A 26,821-nucleotide genomic window follows, 5' to 3' on the forward strand; every position below is an offset into this window, starting at 1 on the left:
AGGCGTCTTAGGGGCCCTCCACCTTGAAAATCCAGGAAGAAGTTAACAAAAGGTATCACAACTGGGCAATAACCAGCTGCATTTGTCTTCCTTTTGAGCCCTTCTGACTGAGAGGCCTGAGATTAGGGGGGTCCTTATTCGGTTGGTATCTGGGTCATTGCCGAATTGCCCTGTCCCCCGTCATTCCTGTCACCGCATAAAGCAGGTACGATTGGCATTCAACGCAGCGTAATAGCGTAAGAAACCGCGTACATAAGTTGCCTCAGCATCCTGGGTAAAATTTCTTACATATTTCGTTCCCGTATTTTTCTGTCATTGGTTCAAATATTTCGCGGAACTTCAAATTCGCGAAGAAAAGAGCGCTCGCGAATTTTGCGAAAATTACTACGGTGAACCCTCATTAATATGACCCCCTATAATCTGACATACGCGCTTTACGACCACATTCCTGGGGACCAATGCAGTGAAACCTTCGGCAAATCCCCCTGTTAATATGACGGTTCCACGTTAAGACCAAAATTTTTGGGAACGACCATGTTCATAATAACGAGGGTTCACTGTACTTGTACAGTATTCGAACATCCCTAGTTTTGAGAGGTGACAAATGACCAACTTTTTTATGCCACCCAAGCCTCTCCAATGATTAAACAGGATACCACAAAAACAGCTGAGGCACATTGGAATGAGATGTGTTGAGATGAATGGCATAAAAGCGAGCAATGGAGTGGAGCAAGCTGATGGATAAGCTCCAGGATGAGAGCTATCTCTGATGTTGTCACATTGCTCGTCATGAAATGTCGCTAGGTCAGACCTGTTTTTGACAGTAGGGCACTGTTTGTATGCACTTTGCCGATTCACATAAAAGTGATTGATGTTTGTGTACATATGGCGTACCTAACCATGACAAAGATGTCCACTACTCTACTACCTTTTTCTTTTCTTCTAGGTGTAGCCGCTTCGAATCGGAGATAAGCCGGTTACGGATATTAAAGCCGGTGAGAGTCTGCCAGACCTGCTACACTTCCCTCAGATCAACAGGAGATACCTAAGGCAGCAGTAGGGTTCTAGTCAGACATATCCGTGGACATTCCGTAGTCGATGTAATATAGTCGCCCCTGGTTGTAAATACCGTTCCTGTACATAATACGTGTTGTGTGTTGTTGTGGTCCATTGACCAGTCTCACAAGAGAGATAGTAGGTAGTAGCAGTTGAAACTTGCTTGATAAAAGTGAAGCAGCTATCATGCTTTTGTGACAGACAGGTGTTACTGTAGATCATGTAGAACCACCAAAGTATGAAGTGATAAATTATATGGACTGTGTAAGTCAATAAAACAATAGAACTGACTACTAGCACATTTGTAGAGAAGCTTTAATTTCAAATTTGCTTTATTTATGCATTTTTCCCCTTTATTTACACCCCTGTGTTCACTTTTACAATATAAAAAATAAATATTTCGATATGCAACTGTGCCTCCCACTCATATACCAACAACACTGGATAACAGTAACAGAGTACGTGCAGTTACTTCACATTATTAAGAACACACATCTCTTGCGGTTTACAGGCTGTTCGGCAAAGTGGGCAACCTGGGTTCGTGCTTAACCATTCTGCGATGCAAAACCAGCAGTAAACATGTCCACACGGTATCAAGGTTGTGTCCTTTGTTGGGCCCATGCACATAGAGCAACCATACTTTGTGGAAACTTTTGTTGTAGGAGAGTTGCAGGAAGCCTGTCGTAATTTTACTGCTCTTAGGTCACAGGCAATAGAAACTGCAAGCTCTGCTAATGACAGCCACCCAAGTATTTTGTAGTAATAAGAACCATTGGCATTAGCCATCCATTTTCTAAGCAAAACGTGCCTAATTCCGGTTATCCGTTTTGCAGGCGTATAGTAAGCGCCAAACAGGTAGAAAAGCGTGAGATGCAATCGTGAAAACTTTTCGAAAGCGTTTTCGAGTGTACTATTGTGGTCACATCCCGCTGTCCGCGCAGAGTTTACGATTTTACCCACAATACGACTCCCAAAAGTCTGAAGCAAAGCTGCCGCAAGTCTCTGCACAAACGATGGTATCTCATTCAGAGACGATGTCACTTGCAGCACGTGAACATACTCTTCACCGAGTGTTTGTAGGCCACTCAAAGTTGTCGCAAGAAAATAGAGTAACTTTGAAAGCGCTTCAACGTCAGACTTCCAGCGAATCCACCATGGAATACCGAAAATCAAACGGGAAACTTCGGACACTTGCTTTTGAAGCACAGTGATGTGCTGTTCATCCTTCTGAAATGCACGCAGTATCTCCGGCTGCAGCGCTGGATTGAACGGTGCCATGTCGTGCTGCGTCTTACTGCTACAAAAGCGATCGAACCAACTCACAAGACCCACTAAAGGTCGTCATATTAATCTCATTTGATCGTCTTGTTTGTCTCTCTTACACATGCTTTTACAATAGAAAACAAACACAAAAGTGCCACACCTGCTACACCGCACTGCCGTACCTGCGGCACCTCCGAGCGTTTTATGCTTGTGACGCTTAAGATATATCAGTAGTGCCTTATTTGTATGAACAATTCATTGCAAAATGAAAGAGAACCAAAATAAAATTCTTGAGGAAAACAATAAATCAAATGCGACAAGGGCCAAGGCCGCCATAAAGAGCCCAACGGAAAAATGCAGTAAGCAACGCTGGCGGCACTTTATTTTGACTGTTTGTTTTTTTGTACGAACGTGATTGCATAAATGCGTAGTCTGTGATTCTGTTGACTGTATTTTGGTGAATTAGTATTTTTCTTTGACGAAGTATCGCTTCCATCACTATGACAGAATTCAACAGGAATCAGGACTCCACGGAGAAGGACTCAACACATTACAAATTGGAAAGTAACGACGCCAAGAGCTATAGCGCGCAAGAAAGAAACCGAATTCGCGAGAATTCCGAAAATATCCTCGAAGGAACATTAGTGATAGGGGAGCACTACATGGTTCGTCGGTGCGACGACACATGGCGTAAGTAAAATGTCGATTTTCGTATCTCAAAGCTGTGCCACAGTACGCTGATTTTGGACGTATGTACCCAGATCCTGCGGAAATTATACAAGTTCGTCCATGTGACCAAGACGTGGGGAAATGGGAGTACTACGTCCACTACGAAGGATGTAAGTTGCTCCGTCAACCGCTCCATTAAACACATAATCAATCAATAATCAATCACCGTCAACCGTTCCGGAGACAGCAGCTTCTTGCAATTTTACTGTACTAAGCCGTTCTACGCTTTCCCAGACAACCGTCGGCTGGACGAATGGGTCGACAAGGACAGATTCAACTTGTCATCGTCGCACAAAGATGATATAAAGAACCCTTTGTCTCAAGGAGATTGTATAGAGCAGTCTGACAGAAAGATAACTCGAAATCAAAAGCGAAGACACGATGAGATCAATCACATACAGAAGGTACAATACTTCATATTGTGTTCACGAGACTGCACTTGAATGTCTTGTCCCAAACTGAGGTTGATCTCATTCGATCTCATCTCATTGATCTCGTTTCTCTGCTTGTTTAGACATACGCTGAAATGGATCCCACAACAGCAGCACTTGAAAAAGAACACGAGGCAGTACGTACAACTTGTCCCTGTCACCAAATCGCGACAAAATTTGTTGAATCACGCATTTTACCCAATGATTTAGATCACCAAAGTGAAGTACGTGGACCGCATCCAATTTGGAAAATACGAAATCGATGCCTGGTACTTCTCCCCGTTTCCTGAAGAGTATGGCAAAGTCACAAAGTTATGGATCTGTGAATATTGTCTCAAATATATGAGGTTGGAGAAGACGTATAGGTACCATCAGGTATGGACAATATGTGAATGGTATTTTCTCAGTAGAAAGCAGGGTGCATGCAATTAGGCATCTGTTGGTGAAGCATTAAGTGCCTCAAGCTGAGAAAAATGTCACAGGCGCTGTGCAAACAAATGATGGAGATGAAAAATAGACATGTTGTGCATCTTGGCGCCTGTGCATTGTGCGCAGAGATGGAACGATGTTGATATTTCTACCAATATGATCAGCAGCCTTCCTAACCGGTGTTATGAATATTTGTAAATGGTGATATTTTATTGAATACCGAGCAGTATCGATAGAATATCAGTAAGTTTCTTGCAGATATACAGGGTTCGCCAAGATAAACTTCGGGGTTTGTAACAAAGATAAAACAAATAAGAACAGTGTCGGGAGGCTAAAGTAGATGTTAGAGGATGTATTATGCCCCAAAATTTTATGTCGATACTGTCACTTGGTCCGTTCCTCTGTGGATAAATCGTTAAAAATTAGAAAACCGCTGCCGCCTAGCCGGCTATACCTGTGTTTCAGCTCCTTTCCGACAGAAGGCGAAACGGTCGAACGCGGTGTTGCAGGCGACATTGAAATCTGAACAAGTGGAACTGAACGCAGAATCGTACTCTGCAACGCCGCGTTCGACCGTTTCGTCATCTGACGGATTAAAGCTGAAACACAGGTATAGCCGTCTAGGGAGCGGAGATTTTTTAATTTTCACGATTTGCCTGCAGAGAAACAGACCAAGCGGCATTACTGACATAAAATTTTGGGGCGTAATACGTCTTGTAACATCTACTTTGGCTTTCCGACACTGTTCCAATATGTTACAAACGTTACAAACCCCGAAGTTTATCTTGGCGAACCCTGTACATGCTGGTAAACTATTGATATCTTGAATCAATTTTTAAATCAGTTTTATTGACATTTTTCTTTCTCATATTGATCTATATCAATATTTTAACTCATGCTTATCAATGTTTTTATTTCGATAGGTATTTATCTATATCCAAATTTCTGAAATTTTTGCACCCCTAGCTGTATGTCAATGCTCACTGTTCACATAGTATACGCTCTATTGTCATATAGAGTGAATGCACTTGGAGGCAGCCACCAGGGAAGGAAATCTACAGGAGAGGGACCGTCTCACTGTGGGAGGTGGATGGGAAGGATCACAAGGTGGGTAAGCCTTGATGACCTACCACACAAACGGATAATGGCTTCAGGCTGTAATGTTTTCAGATTGCCTTTTTTTTTACCCTTTACTTTTTTTTTTTTTTTCAGATCTATTGCCAGAATCTGTGTCTGCTTGCAAAACTGTTCCTTGACCACAAAACTCTGTACTTTGATGTGGAACCTTTCATCTTTTACGTTCTCTGTGAGGTTGACAAGCACGGTTCTCATCTTGTGGGGTATTTCTCGAAGGAAAAGGAATCTCCAGATGGCAACAATGTTGCTTGTATTCTCACTTTGCCTCCTTACCAAAGGAAAGGGTATGGGAAGTTCCTCATTGCCTTTAGTAAGTACGACCTCTGTGGACCTGACATTCTCATGTTCTTATTACAACATTATATATTTATTCATAAGGTATTTGTTATATTTATGGTATTTGTGATTTGTGGAGCTCGTACTTCCATATTTTCAAGTTCCTGTAGCTTGTGTACACTGTCTCATTAAGCCAGTTGAGCCATGGAGGAGCTACATGTGCAGTATGCAGTTCTGTGGTTCCTTCACACTGGGAACTTTGCAAAGAAGTATCCAAATCAGCTTAAGTTTTGTTTATCTCTATATATATATAATGCTATCAACCCTCCTGGGCCAAAGCACTTTATCCATGTTAACGCTGTCTAGCTGCAGTCAATCTTGGGGGCCACCACCAACATAATTTTGTTGTTGATTTCCTTTTAGTGCGATACTATTATATAATACCCCAGCTATTGCCGAAACCACCACTCCCTTCTTGCCATCGTACATCCTATAGCATAAGAAATGGAGCACCATACAACACAATAGGGTTTTATAAACATCAGGGACATTCTATAGCTACAAAGTGTCCTGGGCAAAATTAAATTTAATCCATTATATAGAGGTATGTAATGCAAATTTCAGAACTGAAGCTATTTCATATTTCTAACATAAAATAATCTTTCTGAGTTTTTTTTTTACTTCCCTCGATCACTGAAGCTTCTGCTTGTAGTCACTAAAAGCTGTCTATTATTGCATGCCCACTCGAATCTCCTTTTTTTTTCTTCGTTTTCATTTTTTATCAGGCTACGAACTGTCCAAGTTGGAAGGGGCAGTAGGATCACCCGAGAAACCCCTGTCTGATCTCGGCAAACTGAGCTACAGAAGCTACTGGTCCTGGGTCTTACTCGAAATTTTACGAGATTTCCGTGGCACTTTGTCCATCAAGGACCTCAGGTGAATCCAGCAGCGATAGACGAGTTTTTTTCACTTTCGACTCCCCCTTAAAGCCTCCCCACTATTTACCTTGCAGCCAAATGACAAGCATAACGCAGAACGACATCATTTCAACCCTTCAGAGCCTCAACATGGTGAAGTACTGGAAAGGACAGCACGTGATCTGTGTCACGCCTAAGTTGGTTGAAGAGCATCTCAAGAGCACCCAATATAAAAAGCCCCGGCTTCAGGTAGACATTACCAGTCTGAGGTGGTCGCCGCCTAAAAAGCCTCTGAAGCCCGGCAAGAAAGCATGATGTGTATGTGGTGGAGCGTAAAAGTGTGTACAGTCATTGTCTGCTTGTAGCGCCATTGTCATCATCCGTATCATCATTCAGTTCATCGACAGAAATGAGATGCCCTTTCACCGTGAAGTGAGCGTGCAGTCACCTTACCTTGCGCAGGTTTGATCCACCGCACTTGTGATGTTCGAACTTGACGAGTGGGAGCAACATGAGCGAGAGAATGGATCTATGTGTTTAGGTATGTTTTAGCTGGATTACGTCTCCTGATATCACTTTTGGTCAACCTTATAAATACAGTCAGGGGACAGCTTTCATCAGTTATGCAATGATATTTGTGTTGCTTATTGTTATATTTTATTAATTTAAATCTCCAGGATGTGTTTGGTATACTGATATGTACATACAAGCTTCATTGAAAACAATAACAGCGAACGGAAGAAAATCATGTACAATTTACATCTTGTAGTTTTTCAAAATTGCCTTTACAGCAGGGTTCTGCATTTTGCAATCAATCATTTCATTTTTATTTCCTTAAGTGCCTGGAAAGGCATTACATAAGGGGGGGGGGGAGATGCAAGGATACAAACAGTAACGCTGCAAACAGCATGCGCTTTCTACTTCTTTTTCTGCATCGCCTCATTGTAGTCTTCCTTCTCATCCTGTTAACAACACTAGACAAAGGTTCCATGGATATGAATGATGCAAATTGCAGTTTTGGTCAAATGAATGACTTAAATGTGAGCAATTTCACCTCAGGGTAAGAGAATTGAAGTGTGTGTTGAAGAAATCCTAATTTTTGTAGGGCGGAAACCACCAAATTCTCTCTTCTTCCTTTCCCTCGCACACCCCGTTACAGTTTCATGTATTCACCCTGCTCGAACCTGAACAGAATTCCGCCGCATATCTTAGAACATTTCAAGTGCCACATTAAAGGGGCAGGACCCATCAAGTAGATTGCATTAGAGCCATAATAAATTGTAAGCCGTGCTATATTCCAAATTTCATTCAGCAGGTTCCCATAGGTTTTGAGCTAACCGAAAACTGTTACTTGGTAAAGTGTAACACACTTGTGTTTAGTATAGATGACTTTGACGTCCTTTTGGTTTGTAGATTATAAGTAAAGGCCCATCACTTCCTTTACGACAAAATAAATTTCACTCTGTTTTGTAACACTTCTTCCAGGGACCTATGTGTCTCCATTTACCAGCACGTGCACGTTTGCTGCACGTGGAGTAGAAATACTGTTGCTGACAAAATACAAACTAGTACATAGCATAGAAATCAAACTATTTATTCTATAGCCAATGACAATAAAACTAAATACTTCTAGTTCACATCTTAGGCTTCCTTGCGTTTTACAATAAGCGGACCAACGTTGTCTCCACATTCATCGTTGTGCTTGTTGTGAGAACCGTCACAATATGGGAACTGTGAAAAAAAAAAAATCTCTGTAGTAATTGCACAGTACATACAATTATAAATCTTTTGTATGCCCATAATTTACTCATTACTTTGGTTCTCATCCAAGCTATGCGCGAAATAGCTACACAAGTCTCGAGTACCTTTTTCGACCTCCAGCAACGACAGAATACTGCTTTGTTTCCAAGGTCTTCAATGTCGACTGAAGTCACGATTTTCGGGTTGCCCTTATCAACACTAAGGTTGACCACTCCTGAATTTTTCTTCTTCAAGGACCTCACAACAAGGTAACCAACGCCAATAGCAACGACGGCACCAACCCATGGCCCGTAGGTCGTCATGTTGTCTCTCAGAGCTAAAAGAACATAAAAGTTCCATGGAAGTTAATGTCTTTGCTAAATCCTTGCTGTACACCAGTTGAGTACTCAAAGCTGTACGTATTCCAAGCAGGCTGAAATCTTTGCCATGCACGTGTGTCTAACACATGAAAAATTGGGACATATCATAGTAGTAATGTTGCAAGTGGATCACCTCAGCTGAAATCATGAATGGCATCACATGGATGCGTGCTTCCCTCGGTTTGAGATGAGAAGCAATGACGGCATTCTGCTGTGTCACTTACACATTTTTGTCTTGATGCTAGGTGCTGAGGTGTAGCTACCGATATACAATGCCAAATGTGCGTAAGGAAGAAATGATAAGAAGTCAACCAAGACACGACTTCACAACAGCGATACAGGTGTAACCGGGGCAACAACCTCGAACAGCGCCGCAAACGCGAATTGCGCAAAATTGTTGGCTGCTGCTGGCGCAACGCAACAGTTAAAACCCGATGTTACTTGGAACAGTAACCACAAAATTAAATTAAATTTTAAATAAGTATATTCTACGAGATGTTATAAATTTAGATTTACTTGAGTTTAAATAATAAATGTATAATCGTGCTTTTCTGAACACTCCAATAACTGGTCGTTCCGGTAAGACGCGCAAGGCTGCACAGACTGCGCTGGCGCTGCTCGCTGTACACGATTGTTTAGCTGTCTGTCGCTCTTTGGAGGTGTAGGCTTACTGTCATGGCTTTGAAAAGGATCAATAAGGTAACAATCATCTATTTGAAAATATCGACACAAAACATACGGAACTTTTACAACATTTAGTGAGTAACCGTGGGGAGCATTCAGCTCAGTCATGCGCTGAGATTACGGGGTAGTTAGTTGGTTATAGGCTTACCTTTACACCGGCGTTGGATGAATGTAAAGCGGCATTAAGCGCGTCATATGGGGTTCTGGGGGAGACTGTTTGATACAGTTTGTGAAACGTGCCAGAAGCCATACCGAGAGCTTGTTTCAGTGTTGCGTGTAATACTTGTAGACAGTCGTCACGGCCACCGAGCTCATTCCCTTGCTTCCCTGGTTTAGGATGAAACGTCATAAAAGCCTTCAAGTGTGTCTTGTTCTTCTGTGTTTTATACTCACTGGATGTCATCTTCAAAGCGTAAACATTTCATTATACTAGCAAGGTCGTTTGTCATCAACCCCTGTAGTTTCTGCAGTCAGAAAACCGCTTGAATTGTGACCATTATCACGAAACATTACTGCCGTCCGGTGTGGGCACTCATGCACATGGAAGTAGACATTACTCATACATGTTGCTCAGCTGCTGTGTGGGATCCCTAGGAGGTTATAGAAAGAGGCACATTTCACACACTCACTCTGTGCGCGACTTTATGCATCTGAAAAGGTAACCTTCTCATCAGTAATTTCCGTTGATCACCTGGGCGTGTATGTTGCAATATCATGTTTGCGCTTTGTTATCGGTGCATGCGTTTGCAGCCAGGAAGTATCTGAATTCTCTTCGTTGCGTACATTACTCGAACAAGTGAAATACCCCAGCAATGTTAAATGGCCCCAGAAATCCCTGCAGAAATTAGTGTCTGGAATTCATTCATTTCAGCTTTGTATTAACAGCTATTGCAATCATTGTCCAATTATGGATGCGTGATTCATTCATGTAAAACATGTGGTCACACATTACATGTACAATTAGGGGGGCCCTGCCAATAATGTTTGTGCTCTAATTGAGAGGTATGTCGCGAAGGTTTTTGGTTCATCCATTCGTGGTCAGTTTTAATGCAGCACCACTGTGAAACTGTTAGGCACTCAGCATGCTCTTGCATGTACCTCAATGAATGTCCATAACCTTCCTATATAGATTCCTTCATTGATCCTTTTTTGTAGCATATTTTCTTTTTTCTCTGAAACCTCTGTCTAGCAGTTCGACATACTTGTATGTCACCTGTACAATGACTACTTGTATCACCAAACATAATGGTGTGCACACTACATACAAGAGAATGAAATATCCATCATTGCAGAGCGTTTTAAAACAAGTAAAGCAACTGTTGCTCGATATTTTTGTTCAGCCGAGTGCAGGCTGCATTCTCATGCTGCTCTTTCCAATGCATGCTTTCTAATCTGGGACTACTGCAAGGCAATTTCCTTCATCACGTGGTGCACTGTTAGTCGTTCATTTGTTTCTCTTATTTCCATGCAGGAGTTGCAGGACCTGGGAAGAGATCCACCAGCACAGTGTTCTGCTGGACCAGTAGGTGATGACTGTAAGTATATAAAAACGTACATTAAAACGTGGAGCAGTGGTGACAAATGCTCTTCTGTTATTTCAGTGTTCCACTGGCAAGCCACAATAATGGGACCGGTAAGTTTTTTTCTTGTGTGGATCTTTCAAAGGTTCGCAAACAAGCTTTTGGCCATCTATAGGGGTTTGGTGGCTATGTAATACACAAAGATATATAAAGACTTCTATAGTGCCAACTGCTTTTCCAATCTAGCTTTAGTTGCATTGTCTAGCTATTTTCGCTTAAAGTTTATTACCCTGTGAAGGGTTTTTCTTTTCACCTTTAACTCTGGAAGCTGGCATTGCAATGCTATGGAAATCGCCATTTCCTAAGTGATGCAAATCCTGACTCTGTACTAGCCGTTCAGAGCTGGGAGGCACTTATATTTTTTGCACAACAGTCTAGCGCATAATAAACACGCGATGTAAACTTTTCTCTGTAGCTTTGGCTGGTGGTGGCAGTGTGTAATGTAATGTCAGCACTCCATGCATGTCGTTTGTTGTGTGACAATTGGACCAGGCTTTCGTTTTGGAACTGTAATTTGTATTAGCCGTTCTGAAACATTGTAGTCATGTTTTGACATTCCTCAATGCAAAAACACTAGAACTGCATAGTACAAGGCTTGCCTTGGAACTTTGGGTGCAGAACATGCAATAGCTTTTGGTCTGCTGGTAAAGTTTATTATTATTATTATTATGTTCTACATGCCTTGAATTTAGCAGTGCTCAAGCTTACCTTACTGTATTGCACTCGTGACATTTAATCCATCTTATCCATGCAGCCTGACAGTCCATACCAAGGTGGAGTGTTCTTCCTCACAATCCATTTCCCCACAGATTACCCTTTCAAACCACCCAAGGTAAGGAACTTGTCATACTGAATCTGTCAGAGTGAATGCAGTATGGGGGTACACTATGGTATGTCCCTCACTGTTTCGGGAATGTCGGTATTCATGCAGGTCACTTTGCAGAGGCAGGACAGCCAAATGTTCCTGCTGACAGATTGTGACCTATCCAATATTGGCCAATCTTTCCTTAAGTACAATCATACTCCTTTAGAACAAAAGACATTTCGAACTACACAAAGAAGCGGTGCAGGTCTTAAAGGCAAAACAGACTGAATATTTCAAGAATCGCACACAGGACATGTTGTTGAGCGCACACTGGCTTTCGTTTGTTGTAAAGAACGTTGCAAACACTAGTGGCTTGTCCACTGAAACACCCAGCTGTTGATGGACTAATTTCTGCCCTCCTGGTTTTGTGGTTATGTTAATAGAACATGCAAATGTCTCGCAAATGTGTGCATTTAGGCAGACACCTGTAGGAGCTCAGCTTTGGTGGACTGTTTCCACGCTTGGCTGGTTCTATCGAAGTTATTACATGCTCGAATCGAATAACAGCCCTCCATATGATGCTGCCTCACAATGCGTTATGTACATGTAGTTATTGTCCCCAATAGTGACCAGTAAAAATGATTTTTACATTTTTTTCCCCTTTATTTGCAGGTGGCCTTTACAACACGAATTTATCATCCAAACATCAACAGTAATGGTAGCATCTGCCTGGATATTTTGAGGTCACAGTGGTCTCCAGCACTCACAATATCTAAAGGTACGAGATTGATTAAGCACTTGCCAGTGCACCTCGTCCTCAGGAGCGAACAGTGTTTTGGGAACTTTGCTGAAAAGTGTCCTTGCAATGCACGCGCATGGTCGGGCATAAACAAACAAGGAACGATGCAATACAAGTAGTGCGTGAGTAAAGTGTTGGTAGGGCTGTATTAGCCGTGACACTAACATAACTCCCACACGTTAAAGGGACACTGAAGAGCAAAAATACCTCCTTGCTGAATGTCAAACAAAAGTTGCTTATTGTGAGAGACATATTTCAACACAGTTTTGACGGCCTCATTATCGAATTTAATCACTGGTGACTGATAAACAGATAACGTAGCGTGGCTGACACCTACTCAGTGTCGGCACCTACTTTTTGTATCCGCGGGGGACAAGTGTGCCCCCTCCCCCAATATTCTAGACTGTCTATCTGTTATTCTAAAGCGGCTTCTACCCTTCCCCAAAAATGTGTTTTCGGCAATGCGCTTTCGGACAGGCAATTGGACCCTCCTACCCCTGTAGACACCGGCACTTTGCCTCCTCAAACCGACACTCTGAAGTGACCTTAGGACATTTTACTGCGACAGACGTGTATTCTAATGTTGTCTCGTTGTCTCTGGTGCAGTTCTGCTGTCTATCTGCTCGTTGCTGTGTGACCCCAATCCAGACGACCCTTTGGTCCCAGAAATTGCAAAGATCTACAAGACTGATAGAGAGAAGTACAATGAGTTAGCGAGGGAGTGGACCAGAAAGTATGCCATGTGACTGTAATTGCCTTTCTCCCCTGTCCCCATCCCCCATTTTTTTTCTTTTTTTTTCTTTCAAACAACCCTTGGTAGTGCAAAAAGATATGTCAGCCACTGCTTTTGAACAGTCTGTGCTTTGTGTAAATAAAATGATCTTTTACAAAGGGGTATCCAGATCGTTTTGCTTGTGGTGTGACATACTACTACGAGAGCTGCGTAAGAACACTGGTCGTTGGCAAAATGACAGCCGTATGTACCGCTTAGTAGGTACTGATACCTGCCATGCAGTGCTTGCACGGGACTTGTGTGCCATTAAAGGGGCACTAACATGCAAAAACAGGTTCACTTCAAACTATGTTTAGGGAGTGACTTTTTCGGGTTAAACCCGATTCCACCCAGTTATTCCCCCCTGAACTGACCTCCGACCAATTCGGGTTAAACCAGATTTCTCCCTGAATTCCAGTCACTATTAAATCCTCAAGTGACGTTTCCACTGAAGACTAACAAAGGTCGCCACATGTAACACATGTAAGAATGGGTCACTTACTTTCCAAGCAATACACCCAGGTGTGTCAACACTGTCTGTGCCTTCGAGGATTACCGCTGGAAGGTCACGATCTCGCAAAAACAACAACAAAAGAACAAAAAAGAGAGATTAGGAAAGGACTTAATAGACAAGAGGAGAAACAAAAATACCCGATAACACCCGAAGGCACAATTATTGAACACTGAACACAATTATCGCCCGATTTCTCCCTGAATTACAGATTTAAAAATAGCGCCCGATTTTTACCCCCCCCCCCCCCCCCGAATCTGAGAAAGGCATTTAACCCGAAAAAGTCACTCCCTAACTATGTTACATGCTATGTTAATTTTGTACTTATCAAAATTGAAAACTTTGATTCCATTACGGAGCTACCAGACACTTTTTTGCTTTGGCGCTAAGCAGTGAATGTAGTTTCAGCTCGTACATCGGTGTTTTTAGTCTATGCTGCGCATGCCACACCATGGAGCAGTCTCGGCGCAAAACAGTCTGCGCTGTGAAGCGGACTGTCGTCGCTGTCCAAAGGACGTGAAGATAAGTGTTGTCAGTGGAACATTCGTGAGAACTGTTGTGGGCTACAATTTAGTGAATCTGTATTGAAAAATGCAGCAGTGTGCATCATGCCACACATATACGGAACACTACGGTCGGACCGGTTCGAAATCCACATGCCCACGATGGGTATGCGCGCACTTCTGCTGCTGTCTCATTGAATGCCGCCAATCTTTGCCTCCTGGGGATCCCATTCGTTGCCATCAAAGACTGCTCTGTTCTCATTGCGTTTTTCTTCTAAACGGTAGCACTGTGTGAACCAATTTCGCTTGCATTACACTAATTGAAACACAGACTTTCATTTAAGAGCAAGTTGTTCTTGCATTTTAATGACCCTTTCAGCTGTGCACAGGCTATGTAAATGACTGCGCAATTTTGGAGTACAGCTCTTTTTTCCCATGCACAAGAGGATCCGAGCTATACCTGTGAGTATCAATGTGGGATGTGGTGCTTGCAAACTAGAATGTATTGTCTTGATGAACTGTGTGTGTTGGCTCATGCCACTTTCCTGTATGAAATTATCCCCTGAACCTGAGGGCAAATATACCAAATCTTATTAAAAATTGCAACTTTCAAAAGGTAACTTAATAGCACATGAGGCAATTAAACATTGAAGGATGAGCAAACACAACCATAAGCCTCTCAGTGCCCAATCTTCAACTGCCATTATACAAGATGGTGTAAGCTATGTAATGTAATACCTGGAAGGTTATAGTTCTGCAATGCAAGTCCAGAGTCATTCCAGTCATGTGTATTTACTTGATGTTCAGAAACATTTATGCTTCTAAGAGCCACACATGCCTGTTAGAGAGCTACACTACCAATAAAAATAGAAGAGCTACACAGTATTACTTTCAACATGCCTGGAAAAGTAGGAGTATCAGACAGGCATGGAAAAGTCTATTGTCTCCTCCTCCTCCCCCTATCTGCAATGTGTGGAGCAAATTTCTACATATTTCATTTTGAGAGCCACCCACGATTTTTTTTTACAGACCGGTTATGAACCAGACCTGCTTTCTCAAGGGCTGTGCACATAGCAGTTTTAAAACCAAAGAGAATAGTTACATAACCGATCGCATGTACAGCACGTATACTGATATACAGTATACATACGCAATATATGCATACGGGCCCTCGCATGAAGGAGCAGCTTGTTTTGTGTCCTCTCTTATGCGTTTTTGAACTTATGAGCACATCTCGCAACTATTAGAATACACTGTATAGCATTCCATATTCGACTGCAGAATTCAAGTCAAACATGCAATCCTTCGCTTTGGCATTCGAAAAATCCGAATATTCACACAGCCCTAGCTTTCTCAACAGCTTTGCTTTCATGTGGATTTCCTGGTTCAAGTTTCAGAATTTTGCTTCGAAGTTGGAGCTTTGCTTGCCAATGCAAACTATAGTTAACAGAATATTTTGCAGGTCACGCAACCTTGACGAAAGTGATTCCAGGTGGCATTCCTGTACTCTCATGACTCAGGTCTATGTCACTTGCTTCACAATAGTAGATATACAAAAGCATATTTTAATAGAAACCATATTTACAGGTTATGGTACAGTCCAGTAAAATGCTGCAGTCCGTAACCAAAGGCTGTAATGCTCGTGCAGAACCAGCGTCACTAATGGAAGGTCTTCAAAATATGTAGAAGTACAGGAAACCTACAAACACAATTACAGCTACAGCTGCCAACTTTGCATATGTTGACCTCAAGTTGAGGTATCTGGCATCCTTCTTGTACTTCTGGGATAGAAGAGACAGGTTACTCGCTTTGCTGTCCAACTCTGGAAGGGAACGTTGTACTCATCAAATCTGCAAAATATACCAGGCAAAGTATACCAATAGGCAAAACCTGCAAAGTATACCACAAAACTATACCAGGCAAAATATGCATGTGCACCCTGCTACTTTAGATGCTCTTGCCACTGACAAGTTCCATATAAGAGACATGCCTGAGATTACAGATCCTCTTTGAAGGACATCGTCAATATTCTGCACCATTATCCATTGCACATCCTGGAGCTCAGAGTTCAAGTTGGAAAGGTTTCTTCGAGCTCTGGAATCCATGTAATTCTTCTTTGTCTTCTGGATGTAGTTGTCTATCGGGCAAAGAACAAGAAGCTTGCCAGGTACACTGAATATTTGGTACCCATATATTAGCACTTACCAAACTCTATGCACCCGTAAGGTCTATTTACTGTTGCTACTTTTGACCCGTACTGGGAGTTAAATTCCCCCTGAATGTCTTCAAGGAAAGAGAATGCCAGTCTCTTCGAGAAAGACTTCTCTGTGAGCACCAGGTAACAGACTCCCTTTTCAATGAGATAGCTGCAAAAGAACATCTATGTACACTTATGCAATGCAGTATTCACCTGATACGTACTGGAAGTTGTAAGGTCCAGTCTCAATCGTTGCCTTTTCGAGGGACTGATCATTTAGTGTCTTGAAAAGTCTTTTGGCTTGGTTTTGGTAATCTGTGGTGCTTGGTTTCAACTGCAAGTGAACAGCGGCACTTTGTGTATCGTGCTACCATTTTGCGTATCTACCAGGTTATTAGCTATAAGGCTACTGTATTAGCAGGCTATTAGCAGCTTAGCTTAAGCCTCGAGCGCTCAGGTCATTTTCTTAGATCGAAGTTCCAACGTAATACTCGTAAGAGGTTGTAATAAGGGACACTGTGGGTTTCACATTAATATTATTCAACGTTCCCTACCTGCTGCTCATCTTGAACAGAAGCTGACAAGGGCAAACCATCAGACACCCTCGCAATCATTGTCAACAAAACCATCGTGAAAAATATTACGGGTGACAAACTGTCCCTCGAGAGTTACAACTTGGTACAAAATACAGAAGAACTACCACACGGACATCGTTTGACTTCACCACCGGCAATGACGTGCCAGTTAAAAAGCAAAACAAAAACCAAGATGACGTGTCATCATTGTTGCTAGTCGCTATCAGGTATACGCTACGAAAGGAAAAATGAAAAATCTTGTACTCATTGGTCTGTGTGTCTAATCGTTGAGAAATCGCTCAGCAATCCAAGCTTGGAAATTTAATGGTGTTTTGTATATGTAATTTTGTTCACGGTGAGACAACATTATTTAAAGAAGGCCGATACAGTGTCGTCTGCTACTGGAAGTAAAGGTAAAGCGTCGGTCGGAAACGTTGCGACCAGGTTGCGACATCACCGCGTGCTGCTGGCACTGTTGGCGCTTCAATCTGGTTTATAATGTGTGCATTTATAATGTGTGCTGTTGGCACTGTTGGTGCTTCAATCTGGTCTATAATGTGTTCATAATCTCATTCATCACATGGGTCCGTGAACTAAGGCCACAGGACGTTCATACCAAAACGTGTTCATTGCGACTCACTCAAGTGTGACTGCGTGCAAAAATTGTAGATATGAGACTCTTTCCCAGTGTACATACGTGATTAACATATGTTGCTTTGTGGCGAATGACTACTACAGCTTTCGACGAAAACCATCTCCAAGGAAAGTGATACATAGGCTGTCCCCTGACTGATTGCCCTGTATATTACGATGATGTTGCCTTTTCTGAACATGTGGGGATGTAGAGTCCCTACTCGTGTGTCTTTACGACTTCTGTCAGTGACATCCTTGAAGTGCAGCAGCAAGGATAGCAAAGACGACGACAGCACCACACCTCATGATGAATTTGATGGCAAGCCAACGATTGGCACTCCCGGTATATCACCGGGGCGCAAAGTATTTAACATCTTCAAGGAAGAATTCAAAGGCTACTTGAAGCCACGATCAAAAGACATTCCGGAACCACCCTTCCCGAAGGAAGTTGACATTCTGGTGGTTGGTGGAGGCATTATGGGTTCATCAATTGCTTATTGGCTGAAGCAGCGTGCACCAGAGAGTTTCACATTGAATGTGCTTGAGAGAGATCTCACAGTAAGATATTTACATGCTTCTCATTTCCTTATACAACCACATGAAGTAAGCTTTACAAGTTACTTTGCATCTGACAAACACATCTCTTTCCAGTACACAAGAGCTTCCTCCGTACTCTCCGTTGGCGGGATACGACAGCAATTTTCTCTACCAGAGAACATCCAGCTCTCAATGTTCAGTGCAGAATTTTTACGGAATGTGAAGAAGAACCTTAGTGTACTGGGTAGCAAACTTTTCCTTTCGATAAGGCCGCAGTTCGCAGCATGGGTCTGCAAAAGCGTAATTCCCATAGAGCAAAGACCACAAAGCCTAATACTTACGAGAAATTGTTCAGAAATCGTGTTCCAAGATGTACGAAGCTACCCAACTACTGATTTTGCTTCGTTACTCCAACAGAAATTTCAGCGTTATTACCATCTGTTCTCAAAGAGAAGCCAAAACAATATTGTGAACCCAAGCCTGAAGTGAAGCCAAGGGAGGAGCAAAGCACTGCATTGCTCCAGTAGAAGCCTGCATACTTTCATATTCTTGTAACTCTTTGAAAACTTTTGTCAACAGTTCAAATGTGGTACAGGCTCAGGGTGTTTTTGCAAATTTTTTTTAGAGTGTATTATTTGAGTTGTGATTATTAATATTTACTAGTATTTATGAATACTTATTATAGTTATGTAATAAGTTTACAACATAGTTTATGTTCTTATACATTGTAGCTCATATCACTCTCTTGTGTTTAGATTTTGACCCACCAGACATCCAGTTTCAACCCCATGGCTATCTATTTCTTGCTTCTGAGAATGGAGTACAGCCAATGCAAGAAAATCATGCCATGCAAGAGTAAGTGAATTGGGGTCAGCATTTTGAAAGCTGCAGTCCCATATTCAGAAGGAGCAGGAATGAATAATGTAGTACACATGCAAAACGAGAATAGTGTGAAGTTTGACCTGTTGGTACATTGTAGTTTGAAGATTAAAACCAGCAGTAAGAATACACGGACAAGAGAGACAATGCAAAACAAAACAAGACAGTATCAGGGTGAACATAGATATGAAACAATAGCACTGTTCTCATGGATATCTTCTCAGGCTTTGTATTTTTATCTTTGTTCCGCATTGCTTGGGCACCAGTAATTCACTATTACTACAGTGGTGTTATTTTGTGGCTGCTGTACGGAGCAAATTTCCAAGGTCTGCGACATACTTTTTTCATTACATTTAGAGCCTGAAGTTCTCGGGAAATATTTTTTTCTAAATTCGGGGGGTAGAAATCAGGTAAATAAACATGGGCTCTAAATTCATGCGAATTCGGTTGAAAAAAACTACCAGTATGCTAAATTCGGGGAGAAATCGGGCTCAGTTACTCAAACTAACTGTACTGATTTGAAGGCAGAAAAATAGGCGATGTCAAGTTGCCGGTGATGAGTAGATCAAAGAGTGATATTAAACGGTAGCAGCAACTTATTTATTTACACATGGTAACAAGACCAGTACAAATGGTGATGTAACTGCATTGGCTGCCAAACATGTTAGTGTGCATTCCTACAGACTTCTCAGTGAGGACAGTTTGCCAGGTAAAAATCCAGTTTCACCCTGAAGAGGCAATCTTCAATTCGGGGTGCAAATTTAGGGAAAAACTGGGTTAAACCCTAAAACTTCAGGCTCTGATTACATTCATCTCTGTGGTCACATCTATCGTGCTTGCTTGTGTTTTTTAGCCATATACGTTACACATCATCATCATCATCGGTTGTGTTGTAGGTCACTAGGTGCAAGAGTGGAGCTACTAAAGCCTGATAAGCTAAAGCAGAAGTTTCCCTGGTTAAACACAGAAGGCATTGCACTTGCCTCACATGGTGAGTGTGACACATTTGAAATCCAACAGGTATTTACAGGTGCATCACACACAGTTCAGTAGTTACGCAGCTTCAACCTCCTTCCCTTTCGTTAGCTGCCATTGAACACTAATCTTCCTTTAGGGCTAGACAATGAAGGCTGGTTCGACCCCTGGTCACTGCTGACAGCTTTTCGCCGTAAGGCAGTGTCCTTGGGAGCTCGGTACCTGAATGCAGAGCTTGTCGGCTTTAAGATACCTCAAGTGCCTCCAGACGTAGCGATGCATGGTCCAGACAGCTATAGGCCAGTGAACCATGCATACGTAAGTTGTCAATGAAATACCGTAGTTACTCGCATATTTTGTGCCATATATTGTGCATAATTTGCGCACCCCTAGTTGACCAGAAAACAAAACTCGCATAATTTGGCACCCACGTTTTCACCCGGATATCTGGCACAGGCGTCTCATTGACCGTGGCGATTGCTCCTCGCAATGCCGTTAGTGCTACAGAAGTTATTGCGGTGCTATTGATTTGCGCACACTTTTGGGTGACTGTCCACTGACGCTATGGATGATACTGTCACTCGAGCTGCAAAACGCAAAAAGAAACACTGGACAAACATGTTATGACATGCCTTACAGCACAACATGACAAAGATTGCGAACATATCGTGCTTTCGTTTGTCCAGTGCGACTAGCGGTGTCTCGACGTATTTCACCGGCATATGAGCGGTAGTAGGTCGGCATTTTGCCTCCCGACAGTTGGCGGTATTTGGGTACTTCTTTCGCGCTTGCACAATGCAGTGATAACGTCACTATCAGCTGTACTGACAGCCTATATGACTGGCATAGTAAAATTTTGAAATTTTGCATTGTTTGAATATCGTTACGAACCTTCCCGCGCAAAAAGAGAGAAAAGGTGCGCAAATTATGTGAGTAAATGCAGTACACTGTTCATGCATTGTTCACGAAAAAAAAAAAAAAGGAGTGATAAGCCAAGCCTTAAGCCAAATAGTTGGAATAAAGACACTGGTATGAATGGATACGTACCATTTCCAAAAACTTAAACGTTGTTGCTCTATGCAATTACTTACGGAGCACTATTTAACTTGAACTACTTTTGTTACACACACCCAGTGTTAGACATGTCAGATTTTTCTTGCAATTTTTTGCTTGCCTAAAATGTGTGTGTCACAGCTGAAATAAATTGATAAAACCAATAGATCTGTATCTTGAATTTGATGATTTCCTACATGCGTGTTCTAGGTAAAGCTGCCAAATGGAGAAACACAGGAACTTCAGTTTGCCATCCTTATCGTAGCTGCAGGGCCCCACTCGGCAGAGGTTGCTAGGATGTTGAGGATTGGGGGTGGAGATGGTTTGCTAGAACGTCCACTTCCAGTTGAACCAAGGTAGTACTTTTTAATCAATAGGAAATCCAGAAAACCAAGTGTTTACCCCCTTATCCTTTCTTCTTGAAGGAAACGTTACGTGTACGTGTTTCACTGCGGGGACGGGCCTGGCTTTAATTTTCCCCTGGTTGTCGGACCAGATGGCGTATACTGCCGTCGGGAGGGAATGGCGGGACACTACGTCTGTGGAAAATCGCCTCTCGAGGTTAATTAGATAGTAACATTGGTCACCCCTAGTGCTGGAAATATTTTTTACTGGTTGTTCCTCTCTTGCAGCAAGAGGAACCCGATATTGGAGACCTAGATGTGGACTATTCTTTTTTCGACAAAGCAGTATGGCCATCGCTTGCAGAGCGTATCCCTGCATTTGAATCAATCAAGGTATGGTCATTGCACAAGTATGCCCTTGTATAGAGCACTGCATGGGCTCAGGCTCTCCCAGCGCTTGGGCTGGGTAAAGCATTTTTATTGCCTTATAGCCTTTTTATTGTTACTTAGTCACGGTCAACTTTTACAGCCCGCTACACTGGGGTGGGCCAGGTAGCCTATAAATTTCTTGGGCTCGGGCAAGGCCTGGGCCGGGAAACCTATAAATTCTTCGGGCTTGGGTCGGGTAAATAAATAAAAGGTCGGGTTAATGTCGGGCATACGCCGGCATGGAATGGCCTGTGCCGGCTGGGCCTAAGAATGCAGCCCGTGCAGCGCTCTACCCCTGTACGGTTGGGTAGAAGCCTGCAAAATTTATCTCATCCCCCGTCATTTTTTATTTTCCTTTTCCGCCATCCAGATCAGGAGTGCTTGGGCAGGATTTTACGACTACAACACTCTGGACCAGAATGCACTCGTTGGTCGTCATCCGTATTATAACAACGTGTACTTTGCAACAGGCTTTAGCGGTCATGGCATCCAGATGGCTCCAGGTGTTGGTAGGGCAATCATGGAGATAATACTGGATGGGAAATATGTTACCATTGACTTGGAACGGTTTGGCTTGGACCGGATTGTCCACAATGATCCTGTCTTAGAGCGGCAGATCGTATGAAAGAGTTTTTGGAAACGCCAAGAGTTTGCTAGGTCAAGTGCAGTGTGTCAGCTTCTGTGATAGGGTTTATTGCTAGTGGATATTTTCACTGTATCACTTTAATTCCCATGATGCCATGTTTATGTACCTGTCTAGGAAACAAACTGTACTGTTCTTTTCTTGTTTAGAATTCTGGTAGTCAGAATAAAATCCAGACGGTTAGGAGCATCTAGGTTTAATTAATGAGCTTTCATGCAGAATCTGCACTTCATCAGGTTTAGAATTCTGTCCCATAGGTATTGGCGTCGAAAGATTGCAAGCACCAGGGCACAACCTTGTTACACTCACTACCCGTTAACCTTTTAACTCGCATAGTTCCTCACGCCATACACATTTTTTTCCGACTGCATTGCAAACATTTTGTAATAAAACGTCTACCTGTTGTGATATCTGTACACACAAGAAGCGAGATATGCAGAACTGACGCAGAGAAAAGCATTTTTGAAGATGGTGGATCTGAAGAGAGACAATGTATAGACAAAAGGATGTGAAGCTTTTTACAAGGTGTTCGTTCACTTAATCGGCTGTGGCCCTGGTGAGAAAAGTGTGCCGCTCTGTTTACTGGCAGTTCTTGATGGTGCAAAGCCAAGCAATTTCTGGGTGTTCTGTAATGTAAGAACAAATATCTAGCGTTAAAAAGGCAGGCTCAATTCCTGCTACATGGATTAGCTCACCTGTCTGATGGACATCGTACAGAGGATGTAGAGGAAGATAAAGGAACAGTCTGTGTAATCGTCTCCAGGCAAGTTGCGGTGGGAGAGGCCCTGGATCCATGAGATTGGAACGAATGGCAATTTGGCCACAACTCTTCCATCAAAACTGAAGGAAATGCATGAAGCTGCCATTAATAGTTGCGTTGGGGAAACGCGCATAAGAACTTGAATAGCCACAGTTCCCAGCATTGCAGCACGAGAAATTGGGCCTCAACATCTCTTGTAGCCATCATGTATTACAACCTTGTCATGTAGAAGTCACATTCCGTTACTCACATTGAGTTGAACATGCTGAGGAGAGCAGTAAAAGCAAAGCCTATGGCAAACATGGACTTCATTTTCACCTGAAAATTAGTTTGTATGCTGTTAGGTACAGGTAGGTAAGAGTACAAGCTAGCCTTCTGAAACTTGCCATGGATAGATCTCTGTTGTTGTTCTTGAGCTTCTCCTCCTCTCGCTCTGTGGATGGAAAGGGAAAAAGATGGATGAGGGAAAAAAAAGGAGGTGTTAAGACTACTGACAGTCGCTCAGAATTGAATAAATTTACCAATTTTCTTCTTTTGCTGTCTGTCCACGGACTCGCCATGAGCTTCCTTTTTTTTCTCCACTACACCAACGAAATTAGTGTGGTTATTGTTCATTCCTCATACAAGGAATTGTGTGAATTCTACTTCGATGGTACCCAGACTACCCAGATTTTATCTTGGGCACATATATGATCAATGCACATCAAACGTGCCGTGTCTCTGCGTGCCTAAGTACTCTTATGTTTGTTCCATTTCTTATTCCTTGTGCTCAGTTTCATGTAAGACGATTAACTAATAAAGACTTACATCGCTTGCTTTGTTTCTCAACCTCTGCTTTCAGTTTTTGGTACTTTTCTGTCCTGTAGACCATGAGCCATGTTAATCCTGTTCGATGAGATCCATTAATTTATGGAAAGGAATCATGTACAACAACATCAGCAATATCTCTGTGCCAGCATACCTTCTCCCAGTAATGCAGTAAATATAGAGATTACTAGTATCAAGAAGGTGTCTGCCCACATGGCAAAAACTTGTGCATCGAGAAAAAAAAATAAGTGTATAAGGGATTGGATTGGATATTCCAGAACCATTTCCTGATATGGCCGGTTCATGGTTGCTAAGCGGCGCACCTTCCTCAGGGCTGAAATATTCGCTACTCGTCTGCTGTTATTTGCCCTTCAAATTCGTTCTTTCTTGTTGTTCTGTTTCTCACTTGTTGACACGAAGTTTGGTTTATCCGTCAGTGTCGAAACGTAACATGCTGCCGCTCCGATTTACAAAAGGAAGTGGGACACTAATAACTTGGGCAACAGACGTGGGATATAGTTTAGTAACGATACCGCGGCTTCTACGAAGACAAAAATCATGAAAAACACGGAAAACCGATATGCGTCCGGTCTCTACATGCAATTTTACTATTTTACAGGCCAAAAATTGTTACCTATTTGCAAAATTTGTGAATTTTGATACGAAATTACCTCTTTCGACAACGGATAATTACCGCGATCTATATCCAACCCCCATCCCACTACTTCAGCGCCACCATCACAATGCAACCAAAATATGACACAAACACAAAAGTATAAAACTCAATTCTTTGACTTTTTAACCTTTTTCATGTAACTAAAACGTAAATTTATTACAAATAACGCATAACATTAGGCAGAAACCGTGATGAAACACCAATCTCGCGATGTCGCCGAACACCGCAAGCACGACACTTCGCAAGTGCGTGATTCCAAAACCACAAACACGAACTTGTTCAAGTTGGGCCACATCCTGAAGGACACACAAACGACTGGATACACTCGCAGTGTTTGGTGCCGAATCATGACAAGCCCTCATGAATCCCTCAATCATCAATAGAGCCCTCTCGATACATGAGATACATATTCCCCTGATGTAACCTAACCTCAGTCACGACGGATGCACAGTCTACATGGGCCCTCTCGACACATGGAATATGTATTCAGCTGATCTAACCTAACCTCAGTCACGACGGATGCGCAGTCTACATGGGCCCTCTCGACACATGGAATACATATTCGCCAGACCTAACCTAACCTCAGTCACGACGGATGCACAGTATATATGGGCCCTCTCGACACATGGAATACGTATTCGACAGACCTAACCTAACCTCAGTCACGACAGATGCACAGTATATATGGGCCCTCTCGACACATGGAATACGTATTCGCCAGACCTAACCTAACCTCAGTCACGACGGATGCACAGTATATATGGGCCCTCTCGACACATGGAATACGTATTCGCCAGACCTAACCTAACCTCAGTCACGACGGATGCACAGTATATATGGGCTCTCTCGACACATGGAATACGTATTCGCCAGACCTAACCTAACCTCAGTCACGACGGATGCACAGTATATATGGGCTCTCTCGACACATGGAATACGTATTCGCCAGACCTAACCTAACCTCAGTCACGACGGATGCACAGTATATATGGGCCCTCTCGACACATGGAATACGTATTCGCCAGACCTAACCTAACCTCAGTCACGACGGATGCGCAGTCTACATGGGCCCTCTCGACACATGGAATACGTATTCGCCAGACCTAACCTAACCTCAGTCACGACGGATGCACAGTATATATGGGCCCTCTCGACACATGGAATACGTATTCGCCAGACCTAACCTAACCTCAGTCACGACAGATGCACAGTATATATGGGCCCTCTCGACACATGGAATACGTATTGGCCAGACCTAACCTAACCTCAGTCACGATGGATGCACAGTATATATGGGCCCTCTCGACACATGGAATACGTATTCGCCAGAACTAACCTAACCTCAGTCACGACGGATGCACAGTCTACATGGGCCCTCTCGACACATGGAATATGTATTCAGCTGATCTAACCTAACCTCAGTCACGACGGATGCACAGTATATATATGGGCCCTCTCGACACATGGAATACGTATTCGCCAGACCTAACCTAACCTCAGTCACGACGGATGCACAGTATATATGGGCCCTCTCGACACATGGAATACGTATTGGCCAGACCTAACCTAACCTCAGTCACGACGGATGCATATAGTATATATGGGCCCTCTCGACACATAGAATACGTATTCGCCAGACCTAACCTAACCTCAGTCATGACGGATGCTAAGTATATATGTGGGCTCTCTTCGCACATGGAATACGTATTCAGCTGACCTAGTCACAACGGATATTGTAGTCCTAACGTATTTCATATATATATATATATACATATATATGTATGTGTAATTTGACGTGACATTTGTGATGCGTGAACATTCAACGTAGAATAACGTACAGAATGTGACCTTTGTTGTTAAGACTCCCCATGTAAAACATCACTTTTCCTCTTATTCATTTGTGCCTCTGCTAACGATTTCCAGTATTTTTGTGCACATTTCAATATTAAATGCTGTATTCCAGAAATCTACGCTCAAAATACGCCTATGTCTCATAGTAAAGTTCTTGCTTGGCAAGCAGTTTTCTGTTTTACATCACAGTTGGCCCTAGGAGCTTTAACTCTTCTAATAACCCTGTTCTGCCTTTCAAAAGCAGATATTCATTTCGTAGCCTGCTTTTAATGTCCGTATGGTCCGTATTCACGCGTGTCGTCTGGCAACAATGACATAAAGCCGATATTATTTCGTAACATCCACTGGACGTCCGTATTCACAAGTGTCGTCTGGCAACAATGACCTTACCGTACTCCTGCTAAATCTACGCCCATCCGTGCACTGTGGGAGCGTTACTAAACTACAGCC

At 42.6% G+C, this 26,821-nt stretch overlaps 8 protein-coding genes across 10 annotated transcripts in view; 4 read left to right on the plus strand and 4 right to left on the minus strand.

Moving 5' to 3' along the window:
- Positions 1 to 1,467, plus strand: part of LOC135368665 (WD repeat and FYVE domain-containing protein 3-like) — a 47,953-nt gene extending 46,486 nt beyond the window's left edge. For both annotated transcript variants that reach the window (XM_064602097.1, XM_064602098.1), the window contains exon 69: positions 947 to 1,467. In XM_064602097.1, coding sequence (XP_064458167.1) covers positions 947 to 1,049 — 103 coding nt within the window. In that variant the 3' untranslated portion in view covers positions 1,050 to 1,467. The remainder of the gene's footprint in view (positions 1 to 946) is intronic.
- LOC135368666 (peroxisome assembly protein 10-A-like) lies at positions 1,355 to 2,458 on the minus strand. Its single transcript, XM_064602099.1, has one exon. It carries the CDS (start codon positions 2,332 to 2,334, stop codon positions 1,525 to 1,527), a length of 810 nt encoding a protein of 269 aa, XP_064458169.1. The 5' UTR covers positions 2,335 to 2,458; the 3' UTR covers positions 1,355 to 1,524.
- A 225-nt stretch (positions 2,459 to 2,683) lies between these two features.
- Positions 2,684 to 7,717, plus strand: LOC135368667 (histone acetyltransferase KAT8-like). Of its 2 annotated transcripts, none has more exons than XM_064602100.1 (9): positions 2,684 to 3,009; positions 3,081 to 3,158; positions 3,283 to 3,452; positions 3,563 to 3,616; positions 3,690 to 3,854; positions 4,926 to 5,015; positions 5,121 to 5,355; positions 6,107 to 6,257; positions 6,334 to 7,717. In XM_064602100.1, exons 1-9 carry the CDS (start codon positions 2,820 to 2,822, stop codon positions 6,551 to 6,553), a joined length of 1,353 nt encoding a protein of 450 aa, XP_064458170.1. In that variant the 5' UTR covers positions 2,684 to 2,819; the 3' UTR covers positions 6,554 to 7,717. The 2 variants fall into 2 exon arrangements, with proteins under 2 accessions (XP_064458170.1, XP_064458171.1); XM_064602101.1 differs by having other exon boundaries at positions 6,311 to 6,424.
- Positions 7,718 to 7,816: 99 nt separating this feature from the next.
- On the minus strand, positions 7,817 to 8,781 carry LOC135368669 (CDGSH iron-sulfur domain-containing protein 1-like). The gene is made up of 3 exons (XM_064602103.1): positions 8,583 to 8,781; positions 8,104 to 8,315; positions 7,817 to 7,969 (listed from the first exon to the last, which is right to left on the minus strand). The coding sequence occupies exons 1-3, from the start codon at positions 8,584 to 8,586 to the stop codon at positions 7,880 to 7,882; spliced, it is 306 nt and encodes a 101-aa protein (XP_064458173.1). The 5' UTR covers positions 8,587 to 8,781; the 3' UTR covers positions 7,817 to 7,879.
- Positions 8,782 to 8,946: 165 nt separating this feature from the next.
- On the plus strand, positions 8,947 to 13,123 carry LOC135368668 (ubiquitin-conjugating enzyme E2-17 kDa). The gene is made up of 6 exons (XM_064602102.1): positions 8,947 to 9,057; positions 10,514 to 10,577; positions 10,644 to 10,675; positions 11,377 to 11,454; positions 12,100 to 12,205; positions 12,833 to 13,123. The coding sequence occupies exons 1-6, from the start codon at positions 9,034 to 9,036 to the stop codon at positions 12,970 to 12,972; spliced, it is 444 nt and encodes a 147-aa protein (XP_064458172.1). The 5' UTR covers positions 8,947 to 9,033; the 3' UTR covers positions 12,973 to 13,123.
- A 2,434-nt stretch (positions 13,124 to 15,557) lies between these two features.
- Positions 15,558 to 16,981, minus strand: LOC135368674 (vesicle-trafficking protein SEC22b-like). The gene is made up of 5 exons (XM_064602108.1): positions 16,764 to 16,981; positions 16,434 to 16,543; positions 16,218 to 16,378; positions 16,003 to 16,149; positions 15,558 to 15,834 (listed from the first exon to the last, which is right to left on the minus strand). The coding sequence occupies exons 1-5, from the start codon at positions 16,836 to 16,838 to the stop codon at positions 15,686 to 15,688; spliced, it is 642 nt and encodes a 213-aa protein (XP_064458178.1). The 5' UTR covers positions 16,839 to 16,981; the 3' UTR covers positions 15,558 to 15,685.
- Positions 16,982 to 17,197: 216 nt separating this feature from the next.
- Positions 17,198 to 22,466, plus strand: LOC135368671 (FAD-dependent oxidoreductase domain-containing protein 1-like). The gene is made up of 9 exons (XM_064602104.1): positions 17,198 to 17,975; positions 18,069 to 18,198; positions 18,710 to 18,809; positions 19,730 to 19,824; positions 19,948 to 20,126; positions 21,072 to 21,217; positions 21,287 to 21,422; positions 21,494 to 21,598; positions 22,005 to 22,466. The coding sequence occupies exons 1-9, from the start codon at positions 17,595 to 17,597 to the stop codon at positions 22,257 to 22,259; spliced, it is 1,527 nt and encodes a 508-aa protein (XP_064458174.1). The 5' UTR covers positions 17,198 to 17,594; the 3' UTR covers positions 22,260 to 22,466.
- Positions 22,467 to 22,719: 253 nt separating this feature from the next.
- On the minus strand, positions 22,720 to 24,107 carry LOC135368673 (calcium load-activated calcium channel-like). Its single transcript, XM_064602107.1, has 7 exons — positions 23,999 to 24,107; positions 23,845 to 23,922; positions 23,559 to 23,618; positions 23,424 to 23,470; positions 23,288 to 23,355; positions 22,973 to 23,117; positions 22,720 to 22,903 (listed from the first exon to the last, which is right to left on the minus strand). The coding sequence occupies exons 1-7, from the start codon at positions 24,057 to 24,059 to the stop codon at positions 22,811 to 22,813; spliced, it is 552 nt and encodes a 183-aa protein (XP_064458177.1). The 5' UTR covers positions 24,060 to 24,107; the 3' UTR covers positions 22,720 to 22,810.
- Positions 24,108 to 26,821: the final 2,714 nt, after the last annotated feature.

Source organism: Ornithodoros turicata, chromosome 9, assembly GCF_037126465.1.
Source record: "Ornithodoros turicata isolate Travis chromosome 9, ASM3712646v1, whole genome shotgun sequence".
NCBI classification, from domain to species: Eukaryota; Metazoa; Arthropoda; class Arachnida; order Ixodida; family Argasidae; genus Ornithodoros; species Ornithodoros turicata.

What these genes read in the sequence shown, in the direction of transcription:
- LOC135368666 (XM_064602099.1), bottom strand. Translation starts at nt 2,334, where the DNA reads ATGGCACCGTTCAATCCAGCGCTGCAGCCGGAGATACTGCGTGCATTT.
- LOC135368671 (XM_064602104.1), top strand. Translation starts at nt 17,595, where the DNA reads ATGATGTTGCCTTTTCTGAACATGTGGGGATGTAGAGTCCCTACTCGT. An exon ending in GAAGAACCTTAGTGTACTGG is followed by an intron (nt 18,199 to 18,709) that starts GTAGCAAACTTT and finishes TCTTGTGTTTAG; the next exon opens with ATTTTGACCCACCAGACATC. An exon ending in CTGCATTTGAATCAATCAAG is followed by an intron (nt 21,599 to 22,004) that starts GTATGGTCATTG and finishes TCCGCCATCCAG; the next exon opens with ATCAGGAGTGCTTGGGCAGG.
- LOC135368674 (XM_064602108.1), bottom strand. Translation starts at nt 16,838, where the DNA reads ATGGTTTTGTTGACAATGATTGCGAGGGTGTCTGATGGTTTGCCCTTG. An exon ending in TTACGGGTGCATAGAGTTTG is followed by an intron (nt 16,150 to 16,217) that starts GTAAGTGCTAAT and finishes TTTGCCCGATAG; the next exon opens with ACAACTACATCCAGAAGACA. An exon ending in AAGAGGATCTGTAATCTCAG is followed by an intron (nt 15,835 to 16,002) that starts GCATGTCTCTTA and finishes GTTCCCTTCCAG; the next exon opens with AGTTGGACAGCAAAGCGAGT.
- LOC135368669 (XM_064602103.1), bottom strand. An exon ending in GTTGCTGGAGGTCGAAAAAG is followed by an intron (nt 7,970 to 8,103) that starts GTACTCGAGACT and finishes TTTTTTTCACAG; the next exon opens with TTCCCATATTGTGACGGTTC.
- LOC135368673 (XM_064602107.1), bottom strand. Translation starts at nt 24,059, where the DNA reads ATGTGGGCAGACACCTTCTTGATACTAGTAATCTCTATATTTACTGCA. An exon ending in TGAGAAACAAAGCAAGCGAT is followed by an intron (nt 23,619 to 23,844) that starts GTAAGTCTTTAT and finishes TCGTTGGTGTAG; the next exon opens with TGGAGAAAAAAAAGGAAGCT. An exon ending in ACAGCAAAAGAAGAAAATTG is followed by an intron (nt 23,471 to 23,558) that starts GTAAATTTATTC and finishes TTCCATCCACAG; the next exon opens with AGCGAGAGGAGGAGAAGCTC.
- LOC135368667 (XM_064602100.1), top strand. Translation starts at nt 2,820, where the DNA reads ATGACAGAATTCAACAGGAATCAGGACTCCACGGAGAAGGACTCAACA. An exon ending in TTGAAAAAGAACACGAGGCA is followed by an intron (nt 3,617 to 3,689) that starts GTACGTACAACT and finishes CCAATGATTTAG; the next exon opens with ATCACCAAAGTGAAGTACGT. An exon ending in TGGATGGGAAGGATCACAAG is followed by an intron (nt 5,016 to 5,120) that starts GTGGGTAAGCCT and finishes TTTTTTTTTCAG; the next exon opens with ATCTATTGCCAGAATCTGTG.
- LOC135368668 (XM_064602102.1), top strand. Translation starts at nt 9,034, where the DNA reads ATGGCTTTGAAAAGGATCAATAAG. An exon ending in TGGACCAGTAGGTGATGACT is followed by an intron (nt 10,578 to 10,643) that starts GTAAGTATATAA and finishes CTGTTATTTCAG; the next exon opens with TGTTCCACTGGCAAGCCACA. An exon ending in ACCCTTTCAAACCACCCAAG is followed by an intron (nt 11,455 to 12,099) that starts GTAAGGAACTTG and finishes CTTTATTTGCAG; the next exon opens with GTGGCCTTTACAACACGAAT.